Source organism: Cupressus sempervirens, chromosome 11 (genome assembly GCF_028749045.1).
Source record: "Cupressus sempervirens isolate cs-2001-9-10 chromosome 11, ASM2874904v1, whole genome shotgun sequence".
In the NCBI taxonomy this organism is placed as follows: Eukaryota; Viridiplantae; Streptophyta; class Pinopsida; order Cupressales; family Cupressaceae; genus Cupressus; species Cupressus sempervirens.
In genome coordinates, this window is record NC_143128.1 from 214108443 (window position 1) to 214135527 (window position 27085).

The window sequence follows — 27085 nt, forward strand, 5'->3', positions numbered from 1 at the left end:
TTTAATTGGTTATGCACACCATGATAAATTATTCGAAGGAATTACCAAAAATAGCCATGTAACATTTTAAATCTCTCTTGTTAAAGAAAGGCACATGTTTTCTAATAGTATAATACAAATACATAATTGTTTCCATGCTCGGCAAAAATAGACATGTAACATTTTAAATCTCTCTTGTTAAAGAAAGGCACATGTTTTCTAATAGTATAATACAAATACATAATTGTTTCTATGCTCGGTCTACATAATAAAAAAGCCGATCACCAGCATAATTTTGCAGAAAATTTAAACAGGCAAGTATATTGCAGCCAAAAAGAATAAAAACAGGATAGAATCTTTGAAGGCAACCTGAAAATCTTTCAAGTCATATTAAACTACCAGTTCTTTTTATAGGTTTGTTGTTATATACATGTACATGATTTATATTACGCTGTTCCCAATGAACTCGTGGCTGCACCCCATGAACAAAACCGCTGTCGTAGGTTTTTAAGTCATGCATTTAAAATATACTACATCTAGAAGACGGTTAAGAAACCATTCCGACTGTAATAAAAAATTCCTCTGCAAAACATTATGACTGGGAAGTGGGGTCTAAGAGGCTAACGAAAGTCCTCCAAGGGATGCCACAACACGTGGACCTGATAATGAGAGATTTATAAAAAACATACACAATTACACGGTAAAATCTGTTCAATGAAACACCAACGAACTGACACAACAAACTACACCCTTACAGCTTGAAGCAAACTATGAACACTCAAGAAAGATGAATGTTTCTGTTTCTAGATTTATCTTATGTTATTCTAGGGGAGCCTGCAATGAATGTCAGACAGATCATTTGAATAGCGCCGGTAACATGTTGAGTCAGCAATGCCAAACATTCTCTTTCCTTTCATTAAATCCATATGTTGGATGTAATATTTTCATTAAAACCTTTTCAATATATGGTTTTGCCCCAACAGAAGCTGCGTAAAAGCCTGTGGCATTTTTCTGCAAGATAAAACTATTTTTTACAAGTTAAGACAAATTATCATATGTAAACACAAACAAAAAACTTACTGTTAATACTGCACTTTGTCTCTTACACTTAGAGAGACGGTGAAACTTTCCCCTATCTTATATTCCATGGGACACATTGCACAATCTTTGAGGCCAAATAATATTAGAAAAATATTCCAATGGCACTAAAGGAGATTCCTTTACAATCATCAGTGACTTTGTTCTGTCAAGGGGAACAGTTTGAGAGCCTTGCAAATACAATGATGTCTTTAGCAAAGCTGCATTTTTCCCACTCCAGACTACAATTTGATCTTTTTCAAATGTAACGAGGACACATGGTACCAGATCCTGTAGGTTAGAAAGGTAAATAAGTTACAAAAAAAATTGGGAAATACCTGTATGTTTGTAATATATTCATGTTTCTGTAATTTAATAGTGGCTGCTGTAACATGACATACCCTGAGCTTAGCACCTATCTTCCTGTAATCACTTTTTGGTAGACCCTTACAATCTAACCTTACAAGGTCATTTTTCTTGAAGCCTTCCCGTACATTATGGACAAGTCCACAATAAACACCATTCTTCTCTGTATTAAGTTTCAGAACAGAAACAAGAAGCACAAAGGTCTAAATAAACAAGAAGAATATAAAACCTATTATAAAGAGTGCAAATCGGAAGCATGCACAAGACATATCAACACTCACTCAATTTTGTCAAAGCTGGAGTTTTAAGGCCTCTCTTTCTCATCGCTTTTGTTTCTGCTACGGTGAACCCATGAACAGTCGTCTTGATGAGTCTTGGATATACGGGTGTGTGCGGTTTCCAAAGCATTACTGGAATTACCGGCCTTTCTTTGGGTTTGTAATTTCTTCCTCTGTACAAGTTGATAATGTTATAATTGTGATAAATTATTTTTCCACCAGTTTTGTCCTGAAACGTTTAATTTCAACTTAATCAATTATGTGATACATGGCAAACATAAACCTCAACATCAAAGACACCCGCTTTTTGATAGTACAACCCTAGCAGCAAAATATATTATCCTGAATAGTTGGCATACCAAGCAATAATTTTTTTTTTTTTTTTTTTTTTTTTAATAATCCCAAGCAATAATATTACCTTTAAATTGTGAGTTAATTGGGAAAAAAAACAGGAAGCAAAATTTGCAAAAGCAACCTTGGCTAGAGTTTAATCTGTCTATAGATATAAGGCATGTTCTTTGTGACTCATGTCTCCCTTGGTTCTGTGTTGCTCTATGTTTTTCCCCTTCTAAGTATGTATTTCCTTCCAGCTCTGTTTTTCCTTTCATCTCATTGGAGTTTTAGATTTATTCATCCTTCCCTACTAGAAGTGACGCGGGAGGATCCTGGGTGTAAGGGCAATCTTGCATCACCCAAAAAATAGTTCTATTTCCAGTTTTGTGTTTTAAATAAGGGTTATTCTTGTGCAGAGTTGTTATTTGTAGAAGCTTGCCAATTTTAGTAAGTTGGTCTTATGTGCTCAGATTATTCTAATCTCTTATGTGGATGTTCATCTTAGACATATCAGCCTGCCAGATGAGTTTCATTGCCATATCATATGTATTTATGCGATTATTGCAGATTTTCGGCATGAATTTTGACTATCCAAACTTCAGGCTCAGCAATGAAGGCCTAAATGGCTCCGAAACGAGGTCAAACCTTGGCTAATGGACACTCGTGCAAATCAGCCAGTATAGAACTTTAGCTGCCATTTCCGAAAAGGGGTTATTATAGCCCATCGGGTCAACGGTTTGTTAGCTATGGTCTCCAAAAGTGGGTCATCCGAAAATGTAATTTGTAAATTGTCTTGATCCAATTCTATGTAATAAAGCGTAATAAAATAATATAATATGAGGTTGGTCAACCTCAAGAGTTAGAGCTTAGTGTCTAGAACCTTCCAGGGCGGTGAAAAGTACCTATATAAGGAAGGCCCGTAGATTGCTTAGGGCAGTTGTGCATGATAGTCACACTTCTGTCTTACACACACTTGTAAGGAAGGCACCCATGTGGGTTTGCATATTGTAACTCTGAATTCTGTAATTCCACACTTGTGGAGATAATAAGAAGCTCATATATTGTTCTCTCAATTTGCTGTTGTTTCTATATTTTTGTTGTGTGTTTGTGGTATTAAGGGGATATTAATGGGAGCGCCATTGTTGTTGTTCAAGTTTTAATTGAAGTCAAGAGGCATATAAATTTATAAAAAGAAGTACAATAAAGAAGAGAGATATAGAAAGAAGACCAAGCAAGGAGATGGAACAAAAGATGAATGGAATACATTCTATACATCTAATTACTAATCCTTGTGGACTGTTGACTGTGGTTCAGCAACCTCAGAATAAAACCCCTCAAGGTCTAAAGTTAGAGAACAAAAACTGCCCAATTTCCATTTCTTAGTTAGATGAGGAAAAACCCTGATTTAGGCAGATTTAAAGACAAATCAGAGATGCAAATGAAGATAGAGCACATCACATTTGGATAATTAAAAGAAGATACAAATAATGAGTTTCCTCCTCTCCAAAATATATTCTAAATATTATATTTAAAATTAAAATATATACTGTCAAAAACTAAAGTTTCTCAAGTTGGTATTATATTTATATTTACTATTTACAGAAAATAAGAAAAAAATTAATGGGGGCATTGCAAATGATATCAGAGCTACATCTTGCCAACTTGTGCTAGAAGAGTTAATCCTACTATGCAAATAAACTCATTCCATAAAAGTGACAATACAGGTGAACCCAGCAGATAGTAAAGCTCCTTCAAGGTTAGTTCTTTCAGAAGTATGAAAAGAAGATTGATACAATGACAAAGATGTTGGGTCAGATGCTTTACGTGAAGCACAGCAACAGAAATGCTCCCAAAAAAGAGATTAGCACAAAACAAATGCTTGTTGGATTTAATGGTAGGCCTTGTTGACATATTATCAGCTAATGTGATTAGGAGGGGAGATATCTTAAAGATACTAATATGTTATGTTTTAAATTTTCTCTGTGGGCCAATCACCATCCAGGTTGTACTTATTATGGGGCTGACATAGCTAAGGGGCATATCTCTCCGCCTTGCATAGTCGCCACCTTATGCAGAGTCATTCCTCCTATTAAGAGGGCCGACTCATGAGAAAGTATAATCAGATATATAATGAGGTCAAAGACCTCAACATTTGTGTCAAATTATTTTTTATCAATACATTTCAATGTGGATGACTAACAGATCAATACATAAGTGCTTGGGGGAAACAATCGGGTATTTTTTGTGGTTGGGATGGAAAATCATTGCCCGTGGTTAAACAAGCACATAATCAACATGGTATCAGAGCATATTCGATCTTGTGCTTGTTCTTTTATAAAACATTATTTTTATTATTTTGCTAAAATCATTTGGCACGTGGTATTAAATTTTGGATCAGACTGTATGGCAACATCATTTTTGACAGTGGGCTTCAATTCTGCAATCTTTCAGAGTCAAACTTGTTGTGGGTCATATGCACTATAACTGATCTGCGATTTGACAATCGTCCTCCAACACCTTCTACTGCCGAAGGATAGAAGTTAATCTCTCTTGCCCTCGATATGGAGAATAATGGCTATGTGCATGTTTTGGTGACACTTTGTTGCAACTATACAACATCATTTTTGACAGTGGGCTTCAATTCTGCAATCTTTCAGAGTCAAACTTGTTGTGGGTCATATGCACTATAACTGATCTGCGATTTGACAATCGTCCTCCAACACCTTCTACTGCCGAAGGATAGAAGTTAATCTCTCTTGCCCTCGATATGGAGAATAATGGCTATGTGCATGTTTTGGTGACACTTTGTTGCAACTATACACAAGGTCATCGCTGCCAAAAGATAGAATTCTGCGTACTTGGTTGCAAGGTATATAAATGGCGGATGTCAATGAAAATAGCATGGAGTCATATTAGTGGATTACAGGGATTGAAGAAGTAAGGTGGTAGAGAAGTTAATATTGAGGAGCATTGTATCATATCACCAAATATTCAAGCCCTGCATCATCATATTAGGGAACCTGGGAACCTGCAAACTTTGCATTGCACAGGCCAGATTGACCAAGATATGTAAGGATTATAAAAATGCAGCTCTGGTCACGTGTACAAGAAGTATTTGTTAGAAGCTACACAGACACAATGGATTCAAGTTTCCAGTGAAGATTTCGGAGAATGATGTGGACCTCTTGGCCGGTTAAAGTTTAAGGATTGATAAAGGAGTGAAGAGTAACAAATCTTCATCACTACCAAGCACAAGTACTGCAAATGTCAATAGCCATGACGCAACAGTAGTGTTCTGCAAAGGGTATCACCAGTGTTGTTTCCTAGCAATAGAGAACAGACCACAAAGGATGTCTAAGAAGTGGGATACTATGTCTATGAAAATTTCTGCATTTTGCCATTCACTTGGAAAATGGTTGGAAGCATCTGACATTGGTTAGACCAGACTGAGTAACAAGCAATTCATAATTCTCGTGGAAAACTGTTCAACACAAGCAACTGCACCAAGAACATTCTGTTGTGATATGACCCAATATAGCTGTGAGAAATTTGGGCCATGTTCAGGAGTATTTGGCATGTGATTACTGATGAAGGTTTGGACCAAGGAAAGAATTCAATGCTTTTTCATCTATTATAGACAGGTGGTCATGCCAAGCATAGATGGAAGACTCGCCGGTTACTCGGCGAGTTTTTAAAACTCGCCGAGTATTTTGGGACGGCGAGTAAATCGCCCAAAAACTCGGCGTGAGTCCAAAAACTCGCCGAGTAATCGGCGAGTTTTAGTCAAAAACTCGGCAAGTTATATAAAAAAACTCGCGGTTCAGGGAACCCGCGGCCAGACGCCTAAATAGGTCAAAATGCATTGTTTTTTGCATTGTTTCTTTCATTTGTGTGGAGCAAAGAAGGTTTTAGCTGATTGCAAGTGATTAAAGGCAGATTGGAGTGGATTTTGGAGGATTCTAACCGAATTTAGAAGAGAAATTTCTTTCCAGGTATGTTCATCTTATCATTGTTTGAAAACTTTTTATAGTTTTAAGCAAAGCTTTTATTGTTTTTGTTGTTGTTTGTAAATGATTTCAAATCATTTGAAAGTTGAAACCCTAGTGGCTAGTTGTTCTAAACTTCTAGCTTCTAAGTTCTAACTCTAAGTTCTAACTTTGTTTATTCGTTTTTCTATAAATTTAATTATTTATGTGTAGGGCAGCAGACAAGCATTAAGAAAACATGACAAACCCGCAAGAAGAGTGGCCACAAACACCATGCCCATCTGGATATATTGGCACTCGGCCTAAAAATGCAAGAGATAAGGCATGGCGGTATGCCTATGAAGCTCCAAGTCCAAATGATATTGGGAAGGTGATATGCATTCCCTGTGATAGAATTATTTCTGGACGCATAAACCGCCTCAAATACCACCTTGCAAGCATAAAGAAACATGACTCAAATCCTTGTCTCAAGGTAACTGATGAAGAAAAAAGATTCATCCATGCCCTACTTGCAGCTGCTGAAGAGAAAAAATTGAATAGGGAGAGGGCAAAATTATCTATGAGGGCAGCCATAGCTGAATCTGAAGGAGCTCCTTTTGATATGCAAGAGGAAGAAGAAGCACTTGAGAACATACCAGGATCTCTTCGTGGCCCACGGATCCGCAAACAAAATTTCTCTTTTACCGGTTCCACTTCTTCTACATCTCCTACTTCTTCATCATCACCATCCGGATCCCCATCAGGGATAGGTGGTTATTTTGTGCCCAGGAACACACCTGGAGCACAGCCATCATTAGAGGGCACTGCATGGTTTAAGGAGGTGCATGAGCAAATTGATATTGCAGCAGCTGATTTTTGGTTTTTCAACAATATCTCAATGAATGCCGCTGATAGTCCCTATTGGGTCAATATGGTGAATGCAATGACAATATCAGGCAAAGGGTACAAGCCGCCTAATCGCAAGGATATGAGTGGAAGGTTAGTATTTTACTATTTAGTAATTGTAAATAATTGAGATTCACTTTAGTTCATTGTTATATTTTAAATCTTAATTGTTATAACTTATTTCCTAATTTTTTACTAACACTTACATTTTATTTAATATTACACTTAAATTTTGTAGGTTGCTTGACAAAGCGGTTGGTAGGGCAAGATTGTTGATAGAAGACCAAAAGAAAGAGTGGAAGAAGTATGGCTGCACCATTTTATCTGATGGGTGGACAGATGGAAGAAGTAGAACCATTATTAACTTCTTGATTGCTTGCAAAGATGATGTGGTGTTTTGGAAATCTGTCGATGCCTCCAACAAAGTGAAAAATGCGGCCACATTGGCTTTAATGTTGGAGAATGTTGTCATGGAGGTGGGAATAGAGAATGTGGTGCAAATAATCACAGATAATGCAGCAGCATATGTGGCAACAGGTAGATTTAATTTTTTATATTTGAATCAATATGAATCATGAATGTAATGCTATGGTATTATTCAATTTAGATTTGATGTAATTTGTAAATACTAAATATGAAAAGTTTGTTACTGATTATTGATTTTTTGCTAATCTTTTAGGTAGAATCCTCCAAGAGAGGCATCCCACACTTTTTTGGTCACCTTGTGCAGCACATGTCCTTGACCTTCTTTTGGAGGACATAGGAAAACTTGATTGGGTGAGTCCAGTTGTGGAAGATGCTAGGCGAGTCATGAAATATATCTACAATCACCCATGGGTTCTCAGTTTGATGAGAAAAGCCACTAAAAGCAAAGATTTGATGAGACCTGCTATGACAAGGTTTGCAACGGTCTTCTTGATGTTGCAAAGTATTCTTGACCACATATTGGCTTTGAAGCAAATGTTTGTGTGTGCTGATTGGGTTGCTTCACCTTACTCAAAACAGCCCGAAGGAAAAGCTGTGGCACGAATAGTCTTTGATGATAGCTTTTTTGCAAAGGCTAAGGAGATTGTGGAGGTAACTTCATTATATTTTTAGTTTAGTCAAGTTTCATTTTCAATTCATATCTTACTATGTTATTAACTAATTTGTATTTTTCAAATTTCAAATGTAGATGTCTCTGCCCCTGGTTCTAGTCTTGCGCACATGTGATGGGCAGCAATCCCCAATGGGCCCATCCCCAATGGGAGGTCTTTATGAAGCCATGGATAGGGCGAAAGAGGCTGTTAGAAGTTACTATCACGGGGACAGTCTCAGATTTGACCCCATTTGGGAAATAATTGATAGGAGGTGGAACAATATGCTCCACCAACCTATTCATGCAGCAGGCTACTTCCTCAATCCCAAATTCAGGTACTATGATAATTGATTGTCCTTGAAGTTGGGATTTTAATAAGTCTTTATTTTACTTTACTTTTTAAGGTTGTGTAGTAAGACTTGATATCATTTTCTATTTGTTTTAAGGCTGATGATTCCTACTCAGATCCTAATGGAGAGGTCATGGAAGGTCTCTCTAAATGCATTGAGAGAATGATATCAAGTGAAGAGGAGAGAGACCTTATTGTGACCGAACAACAAATCTATGTGGAATCAAGGGGTCCTTTGTTCTCTTCTATGCTAGCAAAGAGAGCAAGATCTACTCAAGCACCAGGTAAAGCGTCAAACTTTAAAACTTTTGCTAATTGATAAGTTGTGCTTCTGATTTTGTTTTTTATTGCTTTATAACTTTTTAAATTTTGTTTTGCAGATGCTTGGTGGGCAAATTGGGGTGGCAATACCCCCAATTTAAGGAAATTTGCTCTCAGAGTCCTATCCCAACCTTGTAGCTCATCCCATTGTGAGCGCAATTGGAGCTTATTTGAGTCCATCCATACAAAGAAAAGAAACAGAATGACTCAAAAACGGCTTAATGACCTTGTTTATGTGCACTATAATCTTAAGTTGCGCATAAAAAAGTCACAGCTCTTAGAACTACCTGGTCCGCTTGATCTAGATGAGATAGATCCTTATTCTGATTGGACAGCACAGGAGCCAAGTCCATTTTTTACACCAGATGAGATCGCTGATTTGGAGAGGCAGGCCATGGAGGGGGAGGTTGACACTGATTTTCAGTTCACTATGGATGACATTGAGGATGAGGACGAGGATGATGATGATTCAGGCGAGGATCAGACATTACCATTAGGTGGAGATGCATCCTCTTCTAGGACGCCGAGCCAGTCAGTAGGGACGTCGAGCGAGGGGGCACAGCCACAGAGTTCACAGTCACACAGCTCACGCCCTATCCCAGTGCGGGGCACTTCTTCTAGGACTAGACCCCCTCGCTTTCCTGCTAGTGCAAGTGGAAAGAGGAAGATGTGATTGGCATTGTCACATTGTATTGATGTATTTAGACTTTTAGTATTTACTTCTAGTTTGACAGATTGAAACTATTTAGTAATTTACTATTTTGCTTCCTACCATGAGCATTCTGCATGAGAATTCAATTTTGTACGCATTATGCATTTATATATATCTAAACTTTGTTTTTTTCTTTTGTATTGTCTTTAATTAACTTATTAGATGCATCTTCTCATTAAATTTTGCAAAATAAATGTATTTTTAATTAAATTTCAGCGGTTTTTTAGGTTCCCGAGTTTTTCTCGAGTTTTTTTTTTAAATCGCCGAATTTTTCCCGATTAAACTTTTGGGGGGCTTGGCGAGTTTTTGCATTTGGCGAGTTTTCCAACTATGATGCCAAGTACTCCAGGCAATGTGCCTACTCCACAAAGATCAATTAAAAGGTGAAGTTTCTGCAACCTTCAACCAGCATGGAAGTTTTTTCGATGTCAGAGGACAAGACATACTACCCCACTGCGCAAGAACTGTAGGGCCAAAGTATGGAAACCCTGGTGATGAATGAGGATGCGTAGCCGCTGGAGCAACCCATCATCAAGCCTGTCAGAAACATCAAGTTTGAGGTGGGTGTGAAGGACTCATCAACCTAAGTCTCCACTGATCTCTAGCTTGATGTGAAACTGTACACTGGTGAGAAATGTTGCTCTAGTGGGACACATCCAACTCTGGTGCGTCAATTTTTTATTCATTGTGTGTATGACTAGAATCCATATTAGTATATTGTTTATAATGAGAACAACTTTTGAAACTGGGATGAGTGCAGAGTTCTTAATCAATCTCCTGGTTGCAATTATCATGTGCATAAGCTGAATCTGGAGTTGCAAGAGATTTTCGTTCCATCCAAGAATTACCAACAGTGTGAGTACTTTGTTCAGCTAAGGAAGCTCTGATGTAACCAAGCCTGGGGATAAATCCACAGTTTATTACATTCGTTCATGTTCTGTGGACATTTGTGTACAGGAAACTGCTCCTGCAAATAATGTTGTGATTATTGAACAAATATTCTTCTGCCTGTAATGAGGAGGCCTATGACAACAGTATCAGCTCTAATGCATCCTGCAGTAGTAGAATTGCTTGTCCAAACTGAAGAGTTGTTGCAGAAGGAATCGAGAGAGGACACTAAGTTCTGCACACAATTTACAACACGATGGACTAGACCTCAGTCCAGTTCTTTGACTAAGAATCTGCAGGATGAATCGAATAAAGTGATCTGAATAAGGTCAAGAAAGAAAGTCCCAAACTCTCAGCAGAAGTGGAGCAGGCTGATTTGCCTGTCATTGGAGCCATTGGAGTCATTGGAGACAATTCAAACCTGATTGCATTCTGGGAGCAAGATATCTTTCATGATTGGACCACACAAGAAGTGTATCGAGCAGTTAGAGGATTTGCTTTAGTTGACCTCCAAGGATCTTGGTCGTATTGGTTCAGAGGAAGCAGACCATGTTGAGATGGTTTTTCTAGAAATCAAGAAACTGTAGCAATCAGAGGACAATGATTCATGGGATGGAGTTCCATGTGTGTAAGCTGGAAAGCCTTTGTGTTGTCACCTACGTCAGGATATTCCTAAATAGATAGATACTTGGTAGAGTTTGGGATTCACCAAGAGTGATGCAGACTCCAATCTTCTATTTCATGATAGGTCAAAGCATGTGGAGATCAAATATAACTATATTAGAGATATGGTATTCACTTGAGGTACATTAGCACTGATGATTAGATGAACGATATTCTCACCAAGCCCCATACCAGAGTAATGTTTGTGCATTTTTGAGACAAACTTGGAATTGTGGAGAATAAAGCCCTTGCTTAGATGGCAAGTCTCAACATTAGTGGTTTCTAGAGATGTACCATAATGCATTCTTCTCTTGAAGAGAAGTTTGAGTCGCAAGCCCTTGTTAATGTATTCTTCACTGTGAGGGAGAAGCTTCAAGTGCAAGCCCTTATGTCTACATTTTTCTTTGTGGTAAAAAAAATCAGGTGCAAGCCCTTGATCCACCCTTTGAGAGTAGCCATGGTGGATGGTGTATATTCATATTGTAATGTCCCTATTTTTGGCAAGTCTACATAGTTGATGAAGTTAGCTCATCATAGCGACCCTTGTGAGCTGACAGGGTGTTTTGGGAGTCTCAATTGTGAACTTACTAATTTTAGTAAGTCTATTATTGGCAGTTGCTATCTTTGGCAGTGCAGTGGGTGGCTTCAACAATTGGTTGTCACCTGCAGTTAATAAAGTTAATAATTGCATGAGCTCTTATTTATTCATTAATCATTGAGTTGCATTATTATTATAATATTCATATTATTATAATAATGACATTAAGAGATATTTCTAAAAAACATGTTGGAAAGTTTCTAGTGTTGAGTTCTTTTGGGAAACTTAAACAATTTCTAAGGTGGAGTTATTTAGGAAACTTTGGCCAACGGAAGATTATAAATGAGAGCTCATTGCATTGGGAAAGGCGTGTTTGAAAATATATTTGTTTTTTGTGCTTTTGTGGCTTTTTCCTGATTTCTGACTTGTGAGCCCTTGCTGAAGTATAAGGGTCTCGTCTAAGAAGTTCTTGGCAATTTGCTGAAGTATACAATTGGCCAACATTCTACTACTGTATTCCTATAGCTAAGGACAATAATCTTGAATATTATATTTTTTGCTCATATCATTTGGTTGACAATTTGAAGTAATTCTAAGATCTTTTGTGATAATTGTGCTGAGGTAAACAATTATCCAATTCCCCTACTGTGTCTACTGTGGCTTGGAGATTCTGTTAGTAAAGGTTGACGTTTCTTGCTGAGAATTATAGTGTTAGCCGAACGATTTGATATTGGAAGGCTGCAAAATTCGCTTGTACTAGCAGACTTGGTTGACATAAGGGCAGACTTATATTGAGAAGCTAGACGGTTTCATTTCTGGTACCTACACACCAATTCCAGTTCTGCGTCTAAGACAGGATGGTTGTGGGAATGCTGGTATGACTCTAAACTGGGTTGGGATTCAAGAACTAGCCACATGGGAGACCACACTTAGCCGTAGGAGGTAGTTGGGGTTGTATATGGTAGATGGCAGCTACTGAGGATTGTGTTAAAGCCGAATTCATAACGGCAGGAGGGAATTGAGCATACCGGTGTTGTGAAGTTCTCACACCATCCCCCCAAAACTTTGGGGACCCCTTTTTTTCAGTCGCCTTGGCAAATTTTTGAAGTTGTCCAAATTTTTGATTTGATTTTTGAAAACTTTAAGTCTTTGACACCTTTGGGCTAGAGGGGAGAAGGTTAGATCTATTTTCACCCGGTTTCAACTTGATTTTCCAGAACGACCAATTTCATCCTTAGGCCGGACAAAATTTCAAAGAGCAACACTTGGTAGGATAAAATTGTAAATTTTGTACTTAGACGATTTGTTTTGAAAATTTGGATATAATTGTGTAAATTTAAATAATTTTCAAAAAATGAAATTTTGTTAGATTTGAGTTTTTTGGAAAATCTTGAATTTTTTTGGTACAAAAAAAAATCTTTTGTGAAGATGAAATCAAATTGCAAAATCGATTTTAGGCTCTAGAGATAATTTATTTTTATCAAAAAAAAAAAAAAAAACTAAAATTGCTTGGCAAAAATTGATTTGAATTAAATTGCAAAAAATTGGCTTTAACAAAATTAAAATTGCCTTGAAAATTTTTTAGCTTTTAATGAAATTGGTAATTTAATATTGAAAAAATGGCTTTTGGCTAGCCAAAATCCAATTTTAATGATATATTAATTGCTAAATCATCATTAAATGGAAACATTTAGCATCTCCATGGCACTATTTACTTTCTTTTTGCAATTTTGGTCTAATTGGCAATTTTTAAAAGTAAATTTCATCTTGGCGAAGTTAAATTTTAGCTAAGCATTTAATTGGGGGCCATGTCTTGTGTTCTAATTAATTTATTTTTGCTCCCACGGTCCTAGTCAGCCAACTATGAGGCAAAGGCAAGTGGGGTATAAGAGGAAGCTCCTCCCCTTTATTTCTTCATTCCTAAACTCCTCTTTGGTGCTTGGGCGATTTTTGCTAAGGGCAGATTTTCTCTTCTTGGAGCAATTTTTTCTAAGGCAGATTGGCATCCTTTTGGGCGATTTTTTTCAGCTAGGGCAGATTGGCATTGTGTTGGAAATTTTTTAAAGATAGTTTGGAGTTGCTTCCCCATGTTTGGCGATTTTTAGAAGGCAGATCTGCACTTTTTCTTGGCGATTTTCAGTATCCAAAGGCAGCAAGATCCGTCATATTCAAGCACCTTCATTTTGGCAATTTTCCTAAGGCAAAATTCTCATGCATGGTGGCTTCTCTATGGAAGATCTAAAACTTCTCTTTGCTAGGGGATTTTTGCAAATTCTGATTTTTGTCAAGGAGCTGTGATTTCTGCCCTAATTTGGGCAATTTTATTTGAAGGAGGTTATTGTGATCAAAGGTCTGATTTTTTGGGCAAATGGAGGACAATTCCGAGAGCACTAAATTCTGATTTTTCCCAACTAGGGCCTCAAGATTTGCAAGGGGTTTGAAATTCTCGAAGTCTGATCCTAAATTCCAAAAGAAGACCCGGCTATTGGTAAAGGTAATTTCAAATCATTTAGAGTTGAATGGGGTCCTTAAGCTGATTTCCTTCTTTCGTTCTTGTCTAGATATTGTCTCCCTTGGTTCTCCTTGCATTCATTATCCACCACTTCACCATCCTATCATATGTTGACAAGATGGTAGATGTTAGTGCAAGCAGGAATCCTAAGGGAACAAACACTAAAAAAGACAAAGAGGATATGATGTCCCAAACAACTTTCTTCTCAAAAATGAAACGAATAACCGATACCAATGTCAGTACAATAAACATGATACAGGTAAAGGAAGGACAATTCCCCATGGCAAAGATCTACAAAGGCAAGATTGGCTACACAAAGGCAAGAGAGGAGTCACCAGGTCATCAAGGCTCACAGTGGCAAATTTCAAATCAGAGTATGGAGATCTCATTCCGCTTCTCAACCAGATCATGGGCCTAGCTCAAGAGGCGGTGAAAATTGAAAAGTGAATCTCAAGGAAGAGTGAATTTCAAGGAGAGCAAAGTTGGAGGAAGTAATTTGAAAATATTTGGGGCTTGAGGCCAACGAGGTTAATTCAAGTGGACAAGAGGAGAACGTCAATGAGGCAGAATTTGGGCCAAGATTGGATGAGTTGGGGAAGGTTGCTATCAAGAAGAAACATTTGGGCACCCTTTCCTCCCTCAATGCCTTTATCGGATTTGCAAAAGAATATGAGAAGGATCATGAGAAGACACTAAAGGCAGCAAGCAGCATGATGAAATCGACTGAGCTCAAGATAAAGCATGCACCTTGTCCTCCCATGGAAGAAGTCAACGAAAGGCTAGCTAAGTTCATTGCCTTAGCTAAAAGAATGAAAGAAAAAGGGAGATTTATATTAGAAGATCATTTGATGTAAGCCCAAGTGGCAATTTTTCTTTCTTCTAAAATAGGACAAGTGTCTAATTCTGATTGGCCACCATTTCGGTGCCTTCTCATTGGTTGCCACTTGTCCACTTTTTTCATTGGTCCATTGACGAGGTGGTGTCTTCTCATTGGCCGATGGGGTGGCAACCCTAATTAGGGTTTCTAAGATTCAATCTAGATTGTCGGTTTTGCCTTTTGATCTCTACCGTCGATTGTAATTTTGGCCTCTATATAAGGCCATTTTGCTCTCATTTGTGAGAGAGTTATGTTGGAGAATTGTTGCCAAATTACTATCAAAATTGTTCTCTATTCATTGTTGTGGTTTGCATGGTGGATATACATAATCATTTTGGTGTATTGCATGGTTCTTCTCATCTCTCAAATTAAAGTAGGATTTCATTTCATGTTGTTAGAGTAGAAGTAGATGGCTAATTGTACGGTAATGTTAGTGAATGTTTGATAGGGATCTACAACTAGGCCACTAGCATCTTGGCCGCTAGTTAGGGAGCCTTGTGTGGTAAACTAGTTCTCTTTTCCTTTGAATCATTGTATCTATGGAGGTGGAGCCGCTATGGGGTTTTCTTCATAAAGATGATCCACCACCCTCGGCTGGCACTGCTTTGGCAGCCTGAGGTTGCTTTATATGTTTTTTTTTATGAATAGTTTCTGTTCTTGATAACTTTCATTAGATTCGATCCCCGTCCATTTGCTAATCTTTCCATTCATAGGAGTAGGAGTTGAATAGCGAGAAGTTGAGTAGTCAAATTTCACTCGTAGAATAGCGAGTAGTTGAGTAGTCAAATTTCACTCTAAAAAAGTTAGGAAGGTAGAAGTTATTAGAAGCATTATTGCCTCCTCACGTAATCAACATTATCTGGCGCTACATCCTCCACCATCACTATCACCATCAACATCACCTGGCACTCATACAAAATCATCACCATCCCACCAAAAACCCAAGTCGTCCTTAAATGAACAGCATAAGGCCGCCTACGTGATTACCAGCAAATCACATCGATAAACTGAGCAAGTATCCACAAGTGTAAGGAACATTGGAGTTATTCTCACGTCCCATGAGCATTAACTTTTCAAGAGAGGAATTGTGTGTTTGATACTCTGTATCAGATATTCAATTACTAATATGTTATGTAGTGGTACAAAAACTCACATCAACAACCTGCAATTTGCAAATGGAGTCAACTGCAAATAAACATTAGAGAGGACGGCTACATCTCTAAATTCAATCCAAGTTCTAATTATTGTTCAGAATTGTATTGAGATTGTTGGCAAGCTTGTTCATTTTTTTCAAATTTAATAAATTGACAAGCGTGATCTGAAAATTATACTTCTGCAATTTATGGTCTTCATAGTTTATATAATTCAAAAAATCAGAAGATACAGATATATGAACAAAATTAGTAAAAAACTTTTAAACAATAATTTGTTCATCAATATCTGAATTGGGAGCCAATTCGGGTTTTTACAGTGGTATCAAAGTGATTTCCTGCCAGCCTGCAAGAATTGAGCTCCAAATCAGTTGTTAGTGGTCAGTATGTGATCCATTATTTTCTATCGTAGCTGACAATAGGAGATTTGTGTCGAGTATGCACTATACCCGAAGAGGATGTAATTCTCCTCCCAAAGAAGGAGAGCCTAAGATTCAGTTTGGTTCGGTTGGTAGTTTGGATGGTTCTGGTGGCACTGGACTACGACCCACATATGTTGAGGTTGATAGAGATGCCCTACAGGCATTTAGGAATATTGCAGCCAGGCAATAGCAGATGACAAGTGCACTATAGCAGTTGTCTAATACTCTGCAGCAGATAGGATTTCCTCAAGGACAGAGTAGGGAGAGAGCTCGAGATGTTTTTATTGGTTCTCATAGATCTCGAGTCGAGGATAGAACTCGAGATGGTGTTAGATACAGAGATGCAAATCGGGTTCGAGTTGAGGATTGTGGTGGGTTAGCTGACAGAGCTGACATACATACTAGCACTCATGATAGACTGCAAAGGCCCACATTTCTGAGACTTGAGGTGGATGTGTTCAGTATCGAGTCTGAGGCCACTCCTTTTGTTGATGGTGTGCTGGCACACTTTATGGAGTGGGATGCTTTACCACAATCTATTAAAGATCATTTGAATTTTGATAGGTTCTTGACTCAGAAATGGGAGCATTCCAGAGTGAGGTCGGCACCTGAGAAACAATGACCTCGACAGACTGAGTTACAGCAAGTTGCTAGTAAGATGACGTTGGAGCACTTTGATGGTACTGGGAGAGTTATAGCTCAAGCTTGCATTCATGAGCTTAACACATATTTGGCTTTGCGTCCTATGTCAGAGGTGGACACTATTAGATTTGGAGTGTTGTATCTAGATGGAGCTACCCATGACTAGTGCCTGGTGATACCATGGGCTAGTTTCTTTGCAACATGATCATATCACTTCCTATCAGGAGTTCATGGATTGCCTGATCGAGAGATTTGATAGGAACGATCCGGAGGTGTACTTTTGTGAATTGGCTCAGCTGAAGCAGTCTGGTGGATTGGAGAGTTACATTAGTGAGTTCCAAAGGCTTTCAGTCATGGTTTATGATATCTTGGAGCGCAGACAAATGATGTTATTTATAGAGGGATTGACTAAGCCGCTCTATGGATGGTGAAGTCATTGGACCCATCTTCTCTACAGGTAGCAATGAGGAAGGCACGTGACTTGGAGTTCTGTTCTCAAAGCAAGGTTGCTTCGAAATCTTCTGCTCTTCTGCCTAATGATGAGGAGTCCTCACCAGTTGTTGAGGACAAGGGCAAGTTAGTGGGGAGGTCTGATGACACTTCTAGAGAGGATTTGAGGAGGCGTCAACTTTGCTATTGGTGCAACGAGCCTTTCTCTAAAGGTCATACTTGTGTGTTGAGGCCGAAGGGAGGAGCAAATTGCGGTATGTGGGTTTAAACTTATATGATTGAGGATGAGTTATCATAGCAGCATGAGGATGTTGATAAGGGTGATCATACTGAGGATAGAGTTTATACGGTGATGAGCATTTATAGCTTGGTATTTGACTCACATGTTCAGGATTTGCATCAGGTATAGAGTTGGTCTAGGCCTAAGTTGGATTGTCTGCGGAATGATAAAGAAGTGTGTTAAGGATTTGTCTGTTGGTGATGTTCCAACCTTTACATCACCAGCACAGGTACTTGATGTTGTGTTGCAGGACATGTTATTGGTTCTGTTGATAGTTTTGGCATTTTGTTAGTTCAGTGGGGACAGGAACATCACTTGTTTCTTATGGGATCCCGGTGGAGGTTTTTGCACGATGTCGTATTGCTTGAAGACAAGCAATCTTGGGGAGGGAGGATTGTAATGTCCCCATTTATGGCAGGTCTACGTAGTTGATGGAGTTAGCTCATCATTGCGACCCTTGTGAGTTGACAGGATATTTTGAGGGTCTCAATTGTGTACTCACTATTTTTAGTAAGTCTATTATTGGCAGTTGCTATTTTTGACAGTGCGGTGGGTGGCTTCAGCAGTTGGTCATCACCTGCAATTAATAAAGTTAATAATTGCATGAGCTCTTATTTATTTAGCAATCACTAAGTTGCATTATTATTATAATGTTTATATTATTATAATAATGACATTAAGAGATATTTCTAAAAAGTGTGTTGGAGAATTTCTAGTGTTGAGTTCTTGGCAATTGTGCTGAAGTATACAATTGGCCAACATTCTCCTACTATATTCTTGTAGCTAAGGAGAATAATCTTGAATATTATATTTTTGCTCATATCATTTGGCTGACGGTTTGAAGTAATTCGGAGATCTAATGTGATAATTGTGATGACGTAAACAATTATCCAATTCCCCTATTGTGTCTACTGTGGCTTGGAGATTTTGTTAGTAAAGGTTGACGTTTCTTGCTGAGAATTACAGTGTGTTAGCTGAACGATTTGATATTGGAAGGCTGCAAAATTCGCTTGTACTGGCAGACTTGGTTGATGTAAAAGCAAACTTATATTGAGAAGTTGAATGGCTTCATTTTTGGGACTACACACCGATTCTAGTTCTGCACCTAAGATAGGACGGTTGTGGGAATGCTGGCGTGACTCTAAACTGGGCTGCGATTCAAGAACAAGCCACGTGGGAGACCAGACTTAGCTGTGGGAGGTATTTGGGGCTGTATATGGTAGATGGCAGCTACCGGGGATTGTGTGGAAGCTGACTTCATAACGGCAAGAGGGAATTGAGCATACCTGCGATTTGCAAATGGTGGAGTCAGTCGCAAATGAACATTAGAGAGTACGGCTACATCTCTATATTCAATCCAAGTTCTAATTACTGTTCAGAATTGTATTGAGATTGTTGGCAAGCTTGTTCATTTTTTTCAAATTTAATAAATTGACAAGCGTTATCTGAAAGTTATACTTTTGCAATTTATGGTCTTGATAGTATGTATAATTAAAAAAATCAGAAGATACAGATATATGATCAAAATTATTAGAAAACTTTTAAATAGTAATTTGTTCTTCAATATCCAAATTGGGAGCCAGTTTGGGTTTCTACATATATGATGTCAGAGACTCCATGACTTAGCACTTGTATTTATTCACCCTCTTGAAGCAGCCATAGTGAATGTCATGATGAGATGATGACATCGCATTGAGTGATTCCGTGATGGGCACTTGTGCTTATTTGCATTTCCATACATAGGAGTAGCCATGATGAATCCACCCTCTGAGAGTAGCTATGGTGGATGTCACATGAGAGACTCCATGACTTGGCAATTGTGTTTAATCGCTCTCTAGGAGTAGCCATGGTGGACATCAAAATGAGATGGCGAATCACATTGAGTGAGTCTATGATGAGCAATTGTGTCCAATTGCATTTCCATTCAGGGGAGTAGCCATGATTGTCATGTTGAGAAACTCCATGACAACATCACGTTGATAGACTTTGTGATAATACCCTTGTACTTGTATCTATCAACCCTCTAGGAGTAGCCATGGAGGACGTCATGTTGAGAGACTCCATGATGACATCACATTGTGGGACTCTGTGATGGGCATTTTGTACACATGTTTCTTTCCACATGGGAGTAGCCACGGTGGATATCATGTTGAGTGACTCCATGATGATATCACGTTGAGAGATTCTTTGATGAACCTCTTTTTCACTAAATGGAAGTAACCATTGTGAGTGTCATGTTGAGAGACTCCATGACGTAAGTACCTGAGAAGATATCGACCTAGTTTAAGAGGGAGTGTTGATGCATTATTAGAAATGGTGATTAGCAGCAAGAGATGTCTCAAAGATACTAATTATGTTATGTTTTATATTTGCTACATAGGCCAATCACCATCCAAGTTGTATTTATTATGGGGCCAACATAACTAAGGGACATATCTCTTCGCCTTGTATAGTCGCCACTTTATGTAGAGTCATCCCTCTTATGAAAGGGTCGACTCATGAGAAAGTACAATCAGATATTCATTTGCGTCAAATTATTTTTTATCAATATATTTTGATGTGGAAGACTAACAAGTTGATACATTAGAAGTGCTCGGGGGAGACAACAGGATATTGTCTATGGTTAAACAAGCACATAATCAACAGGCCTCTTTGCCCAACTTCAATTCATAAAGAAGAAGAAAAAGTCCAAACCAAGGGTCATCAAAAGAACTAAAATGGCTTCCAAGGGCAATATTGATGGTCAAACAAAACTATTTTTTAGTTAGGAAGATGATCAAGGTGCTAATGATAGTCAAGAAATAAACTTATCGAGATCAATAGCAACAAACATGGCAAAGTTGATTCTTCTTGCTCTAGAGATGGCAACCTAAACTACCATATTCATGTTCGCCCTTTTTGTATGCAATTTAACAATAATGTAGAGGCCAACAATTTACCAAACTTAACAGTTATTGAATCCAATTCTTAACCAAATAAATCATGAAATAGGAGTGCATTAATATTGCAGAAAACATACTATATGGATTTGACAATGAATATAAGCTCAAAAGCCCATTCATGAAATGCAAGGATGATAGTAGCAATGAAAATGAATCTGTTTGAGTCGGTATAAATACAAAACTTGATCGAGGTGAGGACATCTATACTTTAACTACTGGAAAGGATGGTAAAAGACTACATTGGCAGCTTTGTTCAGTTAAGTACAGCAACAAAACCTCTTCAATGTCATGAATGTCATACAAGTTGAACACTGACCAAGACAATTAGAGAAGCATCACTTGATGCATAGTTTACAATTCCTAACTATATCAGGGTGTTGTAAGAGAAGCTAATCACATTGTTAGTTTTAGGAAGATCGCTGCAAATGTAATAGCATTGCCATTTCAGTATGTGTCTTCCAAATAACAGTGATCTCTTTTTTTTTCAGAATAAAACCATGAAGAGACACGTCCCATGAAGGGACATGTCTATTCGTTAATCAAATAATTAATATAATAATAAATTTAATCATATATATATTAATTTCTCTTATATAACAATATACTTATATCTCATATAAGTATATATAGGTTTATCTGACAGAAGCTATCAAACATCAACACTCCCTCTAAGCTAGGGAGGATAAACACAAGATGGATATTACAGCATTGTTTATTAGGAACGGAAAGTTTAAGGATATCTTTGATCAGAAGATATCCATTGATATCACATTTGATATCAAGACTAAGAGTATTAGTCTTCCAGAATATCAACACATGATATTCACCAAGTACTCAAATAAAGTTTGATATTGCATCTGATATCATGAGCATTGGTCTCCCAGAACATCGACATTTGATATTCACCAAGTACTCAAAAAGTTTTGATATCACATCTGATATCATGAGTATTGGTCTCCCAGAATACATCATATTTACCAACTACTCTAAATGTTTGGTATCACATCTGATATCATGAATATTGGTCTCCCATTATACATGATATTCACCAATTACTCTTTGAGTAATGGCCTTCCAAAATGTTGAGATGCAAGATATTCACCAAGTACTGTGAGTAATGGCCTTCCAGAACATCAAATCGCATGATATTCACCAAGTACTCTGTGTAATGGCCCTCCAGAACATCAATTTGCATAACATTCACCATGTACTCCAAAAATGTTTATAAGGTGTGTTGCACGCTCATTCTCATAATGCTTACCATATAAACATCTAACATGCAACGTATAATATATAATGATCTACATAGATATCGTAAGATATCCATCATAATAGAAATTATGTTAATGTAAGATCATCACCTTTCAATAACTTCTGCAAATACAAGTGATAATCATTTGAAATTCTTCACTTCCTCGCATGTACACAAAGGGTAGGCCCATTAAAATCATAGTCACTCACAAGGACTTTTGAACTCCCTTTGAAAATCAATCCTCTGTGTTCCTCAACCAAAGTTGCCTTTGATGAAGTGTCATACTCCTTCTAAATCTGATATGATCAAGATCTTCAAAGATCACCTGAAACATTTCATCTATCTTCTCCTTCAGATGAATGTGTCAGACTCCCTCTAAGTATCAATCTTTTGAGCTCCTTTACCTTTCAAGAAGTGTTAGATCCCTTTGAAAATCAATCCTCTGTGTTCCTCAACCAAAGTTGCCTTTGATGAAGTGTCATACTCCTTCTAAATCTGATATGATCAAGATCTTCAAAGATCACCTGAAACATTTCATCTATCTTCTCCTTCAGATGAATGTGTCAGACTCCCTCTAAGTATCAATCTTTTGAGCTCCTTTACCTTTCAAGAAGTGTTAGACTCCCTCCAAATATAAATCATCTGATCTCTTTATCGAAAATTGTCAAACTCCCTCTCAATCTTCCTTTTCCTGCAATAACATCCTTAGAGGAAAAGATCAAGGCACATAGCTCTTATAGAATGTAAAAATGAGAGAGAGACTACTATAATGCTTCAAGGATAATAAGAATATTTGGTTTTTCTAATAATGATAATGATATTAACAAAACAATATTATTATCCATTTCTTATTTATGTTCAGTATTATTATGAATGTTATTCCATTTTATATTCCTAATAATAATATTAGGAATTTTTCACATAATAATATTATCATGAATATTAGCAATACTTTATAACCATGTTATTTGAATTGAAAATCATTCAACTAAATAAAGCATACTTACCTTCTTTTCATTAAACATGCCTCTTTAATTAGTAAACACATTACCTGTATGAGATCAGTGAATTTTACCACCTTCGGTCCCCTTGTCCCTCACAATACACAAGACACGTGGTGGATCTTCCATTTTAAATCTTTCTTCCCTCACAAGTGAATCTTTATATTCTCTTCCTTACCATGCTGAATGAAATGTTTGTACGTTACTCCCTCCATATTACAAGGGATATTAACATGTAATCTCCCATTTGTTTCGCACTTAACCATCGACCTTGCATTTAATTCTTGTCCTCAATATATCATTTTGACTTGGGCATTTAAGATTTCATTATTGTGTTTTATGTCATCCGATGCTTGCGATTCGTGTTAATGGTGGGTCGATATTATAGACTCATAACACTTCTTCCCCCTACGTGGAGGCCCACCTTACAAATGTGTAAGTATTTGGTCGAATTTTCAATTTTATTTATTTATTATCAGCTCTTCATTATAGACTCATGTGCTTTACACCTATTTTTTCAGGTATCATATCTTCTTGCTAGATGGTGATCTTATACTTAGCACCTTATACCTTTTATGGGGTGCCAAGTATTTTGATTTGGGTGGTGAACCTCCTTCTATGTTTGAATAAGGAAATCCCACTCCTTTACTAAATAAGGTTTGACTCGATTGTGATTACTAGACTCAGGCCCAAATACTTTATGCAGATCATAGGTTCCAAGATCTTTACAATCTGTCTTATTTGTCAACTATCATTTGCGATTCTTGAGTGAGTCTTCGATCTTGATTCTCTAATTGGTTGTTTTGCTTTCTCTTCATCAGAAATGTTTAATAATATATGTAATATTACTCGGTCAAGGCACATACGTGTTACCCGCCTCTTTTCTTTTTCTTATACATTTGTTACTATCAACGTGGGCAATGTCTTGCCAAGATTGCAGCATTGTAGACTATTAAAATGTTGTGTCAAATCACCTATGTATCACCCTTGAAGATGTACTTGTTAACGTCCGCAATGGGGGTTGACATATCAATTGTTTCCCTTTTTTCTAATAATCTTGTTTACTTGCCTTCTTTTCGGTTATGTAGGATCTCCCACTTTTTTTTATTCTATGCAATCTCTACCGAGCTCATCATTTGAGCGGTTCGGCTTGACAACTTGTCCTTCGCATCCACATACGCTTGACCTCTCTACTCTGATTCAACTTCACAAATCGGACATTACTATAATCACGCTCAATTATGTACTATTTCTGATGATGTCCTTGATGACTACATCACACTACCTAAAGTTACATTTTCCTTTGTATTTCAAATTTCTGAATCATTTCAACAGGGATGGACATAGAGCACTTAGTTAATATATAAATCATTTAAAAAATTTCCTTTGTTAGTCACCATATCTGTGTGCAGATTTACCACTGTTTGGCAATAGCAGCAAGCAAGGAGAGTACTCTCAATTGCTTAGCCAATGCTCATAATATCTTCTCTTATTCGCTATACGTATTGAAATCTTCCTCCCAAGCTTTGCTCTGATACCATGTTAGTTTAAGGAAGATCACTGCAAATGTAATTGCACTGCCATTTCAGTATGTGTCGTCCAAATAACAGCAATCTCTTATTTATTGAGAATAAAACAATGAAAAGACGACACGTCGCTTCATGGGTAATGTTTATTCGTTAATCAGATAATTAATATAATAATAAATTTAATCATATATATATCAGTATTAAATTAATCTCTCATATAACAATATACTTATATCTCAATTATATCTCATATAATTATATATAGGTTTATCCGACAAAAGCTATCAAACATCAACACACATCACAAGGAGGATCAAATTTTGGCCATTACAAATCTCCAAGGTTTATTTGGGATCTTGGTAACTTTGGGAGCTTCATAACTTGCAAACAATTTGCAAATAGTGTAGAGTGCAATATTAATTGATTGATAAAGTAGATTTGAAAAGAGAGACAACAAGATGAAATAATGAAGCGGTGAGTAAAGAGAAGTATGATGGAACTACAAAGGGCACTTGATCAATTTGTATTTGACAAGAAAATATGTTGTTTGATCATTGTATTAAGTGAAAGAAAGATGAGTTAATGTGTAGAAAAGATGATTGATAGAAGTTAGGAAGTTAGGAAGTTAAGTAAAACACTAGCTTGACCGAGCCACGTGTTACTAGGTCAATAAGAAGTTTAAGCATTGTTGAGCAGGAGATTAAGGAACTTAAGTATTAGCCGAGCAAAACAAAATTATTCGAGTGATGGTAATGACCAAGCAAGATGAAGGTAAATTGACCAAGCATAGTGATGGCCGAGCAAGCCAGTGTAAGCTGACTAAGACAGATCAGTAGTGACCAAGCTACCTAGTGATGACCAAGCTGAAGAACATAATGATGACCGAGTGTCAGCAAATTAACAATTTGAGAAAGAATCAGGATTTGAGGTCGGGCAAAGACTCAATGAGAAGTTTCATGGAAAAAATAAAGACAAAATGATGAACAGATTCAATGAATCCAATTGAACCCTAAGATCTACGATTACCTTTAAGCAGCAAAAGATTAAACCTGTCTATTTAAAGAAGCATATGAGATGTTTTACATGTTAGATGGTTGGCGAATTTGTGAAGAATAAGTGGAAGAACAAGAGTTGCAGAGGAAAAGTGAGAAGTTAGTGAAAGTGAAATTGCTTGAGGTGTTGCCAAGCAGGTTAGAGATGGAGAATGTGATGAACACTAGTCAATGAACCAAGAATGAGCCAAATAGAGATCTGAACATGAAAAGTGAGTTATAATTTATCAGAGCAACCTAGTTGTTATTGTCTAACCATTGTAGCTGTAATAATCCTTTACTCAAGGTTGACCTAACAGTCATGTTGTAAATCCTTTAATCAAGGTGACATTAAGATGGGATGTTTTTGCAGACCTCTAACAAGCCCACTCCTAACAAGGTGATTAAATCCTTTAACAAGATCACACCTAATAGTGTGTTTAGTAACCTTTAACACAGTTGGCTCTTAACCGAGCTCACTTCAAAAGAGTGAAAAAGTGGTAGCATGTTACTTGGTGGTTTTTCTCAAATTGGGTTTCCATGTTAAATCCTGGTGTCATACTTGTGTGAATGTTGTTTTCATGTTTTCTGATATTTACTATTGTATGTTTTTGCAATTCGGCCAACACTAAACAAAGAGCTAGGAGTTGATATGAATAAGTTGAATTGCTAGTGATTTGTTGTATTGACTGAGTGGATTCATGAGTTCAATTAAATTGTTTGAAATTGTTAAAAAGTTGAATTGATACATCTAGACCTAAGGATAATTGATTCACTCCCCCCCCCCAGTTATTCTAATCATATTGACAGATACATCTATTCACGAAACTACTACCATCCCAATTAATGATTTTATAAGAGGTTATTTGACTAAGGAATCATCAAGGGATATATTGGACACATTCCAACACTATAAACCCTAAATCATTGTTCAAACTGAAAGATGCAAATTCACACCATAGCTAACCTATTACTGTTGCAATGGATATAAAAGGGTGAGCACATCCATTCAAGGAGGATCATCTATCAATTAACACAAAACCCTATCTGCAAATTGGTTGTGCACTTGTGTTCAAGCATGGAGATCAGAAGACAAAAGCCCTTTGATTTTGGAAGTTAGAGGACTAAACCTCTTTGGCTGGAAAGCATCTCAAATTCTCAATTAAGAGATCAAATTGGAGCTTCATTCGCAGAAAACTCACATAGTATTGGTTCAATTTGTTGTTGCCATGAGTTATGTACAAGAAAGCTTAATGCCGATGCAATCACCGAAGTTGCAAGCTACTTAAATGTAATCAAGTTTTTGTTTGTAAAATGAGACAAATGTGAGTACATCCATTAATTGCTGTTCGCTTGATAACAATAACATGTAAAGAGTTACTTACAGCTAAGTTATTTAAGATCTGATTTAAATGGTAGAACCCTGCATCATTGTTTCAAATAATAAGCATTTGTATAAAGTTAAAGACGAGATATACTTTCAAGTATTTTACACTGGAGATTACATGTTTGTATTCTCTAATCCAAAAAATGTCAACCGAAC

At 37.2% G+C, this 27085-nt stretch overlaps 3 protein-coding genes across 5 annotated transcripts in view; 2 read left to right on the forward strand and 1 right to left on the reverse strand.

Annotated features, from left to right (window-relative positions):
• Positions 1-315: 315 nt before the first annotated feature.
• Positions 316-27085, reverse strand: part of LOC149528925 (CRS2-associated factor 1, mitochondrial-like) — a 101616-nt gene continuing 74846 nt past the window's right edge. The window contains exons 3-6 of one of the 3 annotated variants that reach the window (XM_089808920.1): positions 1704-1929; positions 1458-1585; positions 1086-1347; positions 316-990 (exon numbers count right to left, since the gene is read on the reverse strand). In XM_089808920.1, coding sequence (XP_089665046.1) covers positions 1117-1347; positions 1458-1585; positions 1704-1929 — 585 coding nt within the window. In that variant the 3' untranslated portion in view covers positions 316-990; positions 1086-1116. Of the gene's footprint in view, positions 1348-1457; positions 1586-1703; positions 1930-27085 lie in introns of all 3 variants that reach the window. The other 2 variants (XM_089808919.1, XM_089808918.1) reach the window with 2 other exon arrangements.
• On the forward strand, positions 5870-7844 carry LOC149528926 (uncharacterized). Its single transcript, XM_089809793.1, has 2 exons — positions 5870-6997; positions 7143-7844. Exons 1-2 carry the CDS (start codon positions 6258-6260, stop codon positions 7480-7482), a joined length of 1080 nt encoding a protein of 359 aa, XP_089665919.1. The 5' UTR covers positions 5870-6257; the 3' UTR covers positions 7483-7844.
• On the forward strand, positions 7865-8721 carry LOC149528927 (uncharacterized). The gene is made up of 3 exons (XM_089811135.1): positions 7865-7981; positions 8079-8317; positions 8429-8721. The coding sequence occupies exons 1-3, from the start codon at positions 7865-7867 to the stop codon at positions 8496-8498; spliced, it is 426 nt and encodes a 141-aa protein (XP_089667261.1). The 3' UTR covers positions 8499-8721.

Excerpts from the sequence above, each read along its gene's own strand:
- LOC149528926 (XM_089809793.1), top strand. The coding sequence starts at position 6,258 with ATGACAAACCCGCAAGAAGAGTGGCCACAAACACCATGCCCATCTGGA. Across the intron at positions 6,998-7,142 it reads CGCAAGGATATGAGTGGAAG|GTTGCTTGACAAAGCGGTTG; the intron begins GTTAGTATTTTA and ends TAAATTTTGTAG.
- LOC149528927 (XM_089811135.1), top strand. The coding sequence starts at position 7,865 with ATGTTTGTGTGTGCTGATTGGGTTGCTTCACCTTACTCAAAACAGCCC. Across the intron at positions 7,982-8,078 it reads AGGCTAAGGAGATTGTGGAG|ATGTCTCTGCCCCTGGTTCT; the intron begins GTAACTTCATTA and ends TTTCAAATGTAG. Across the intron at positions 8,318-8,428 it reads TTCCTCAATCCCAAATTCAG|GCTGATGATTCCTACTCAGA; the intron begins GTACTATGATAA and ends ATTTGTTTTAAG.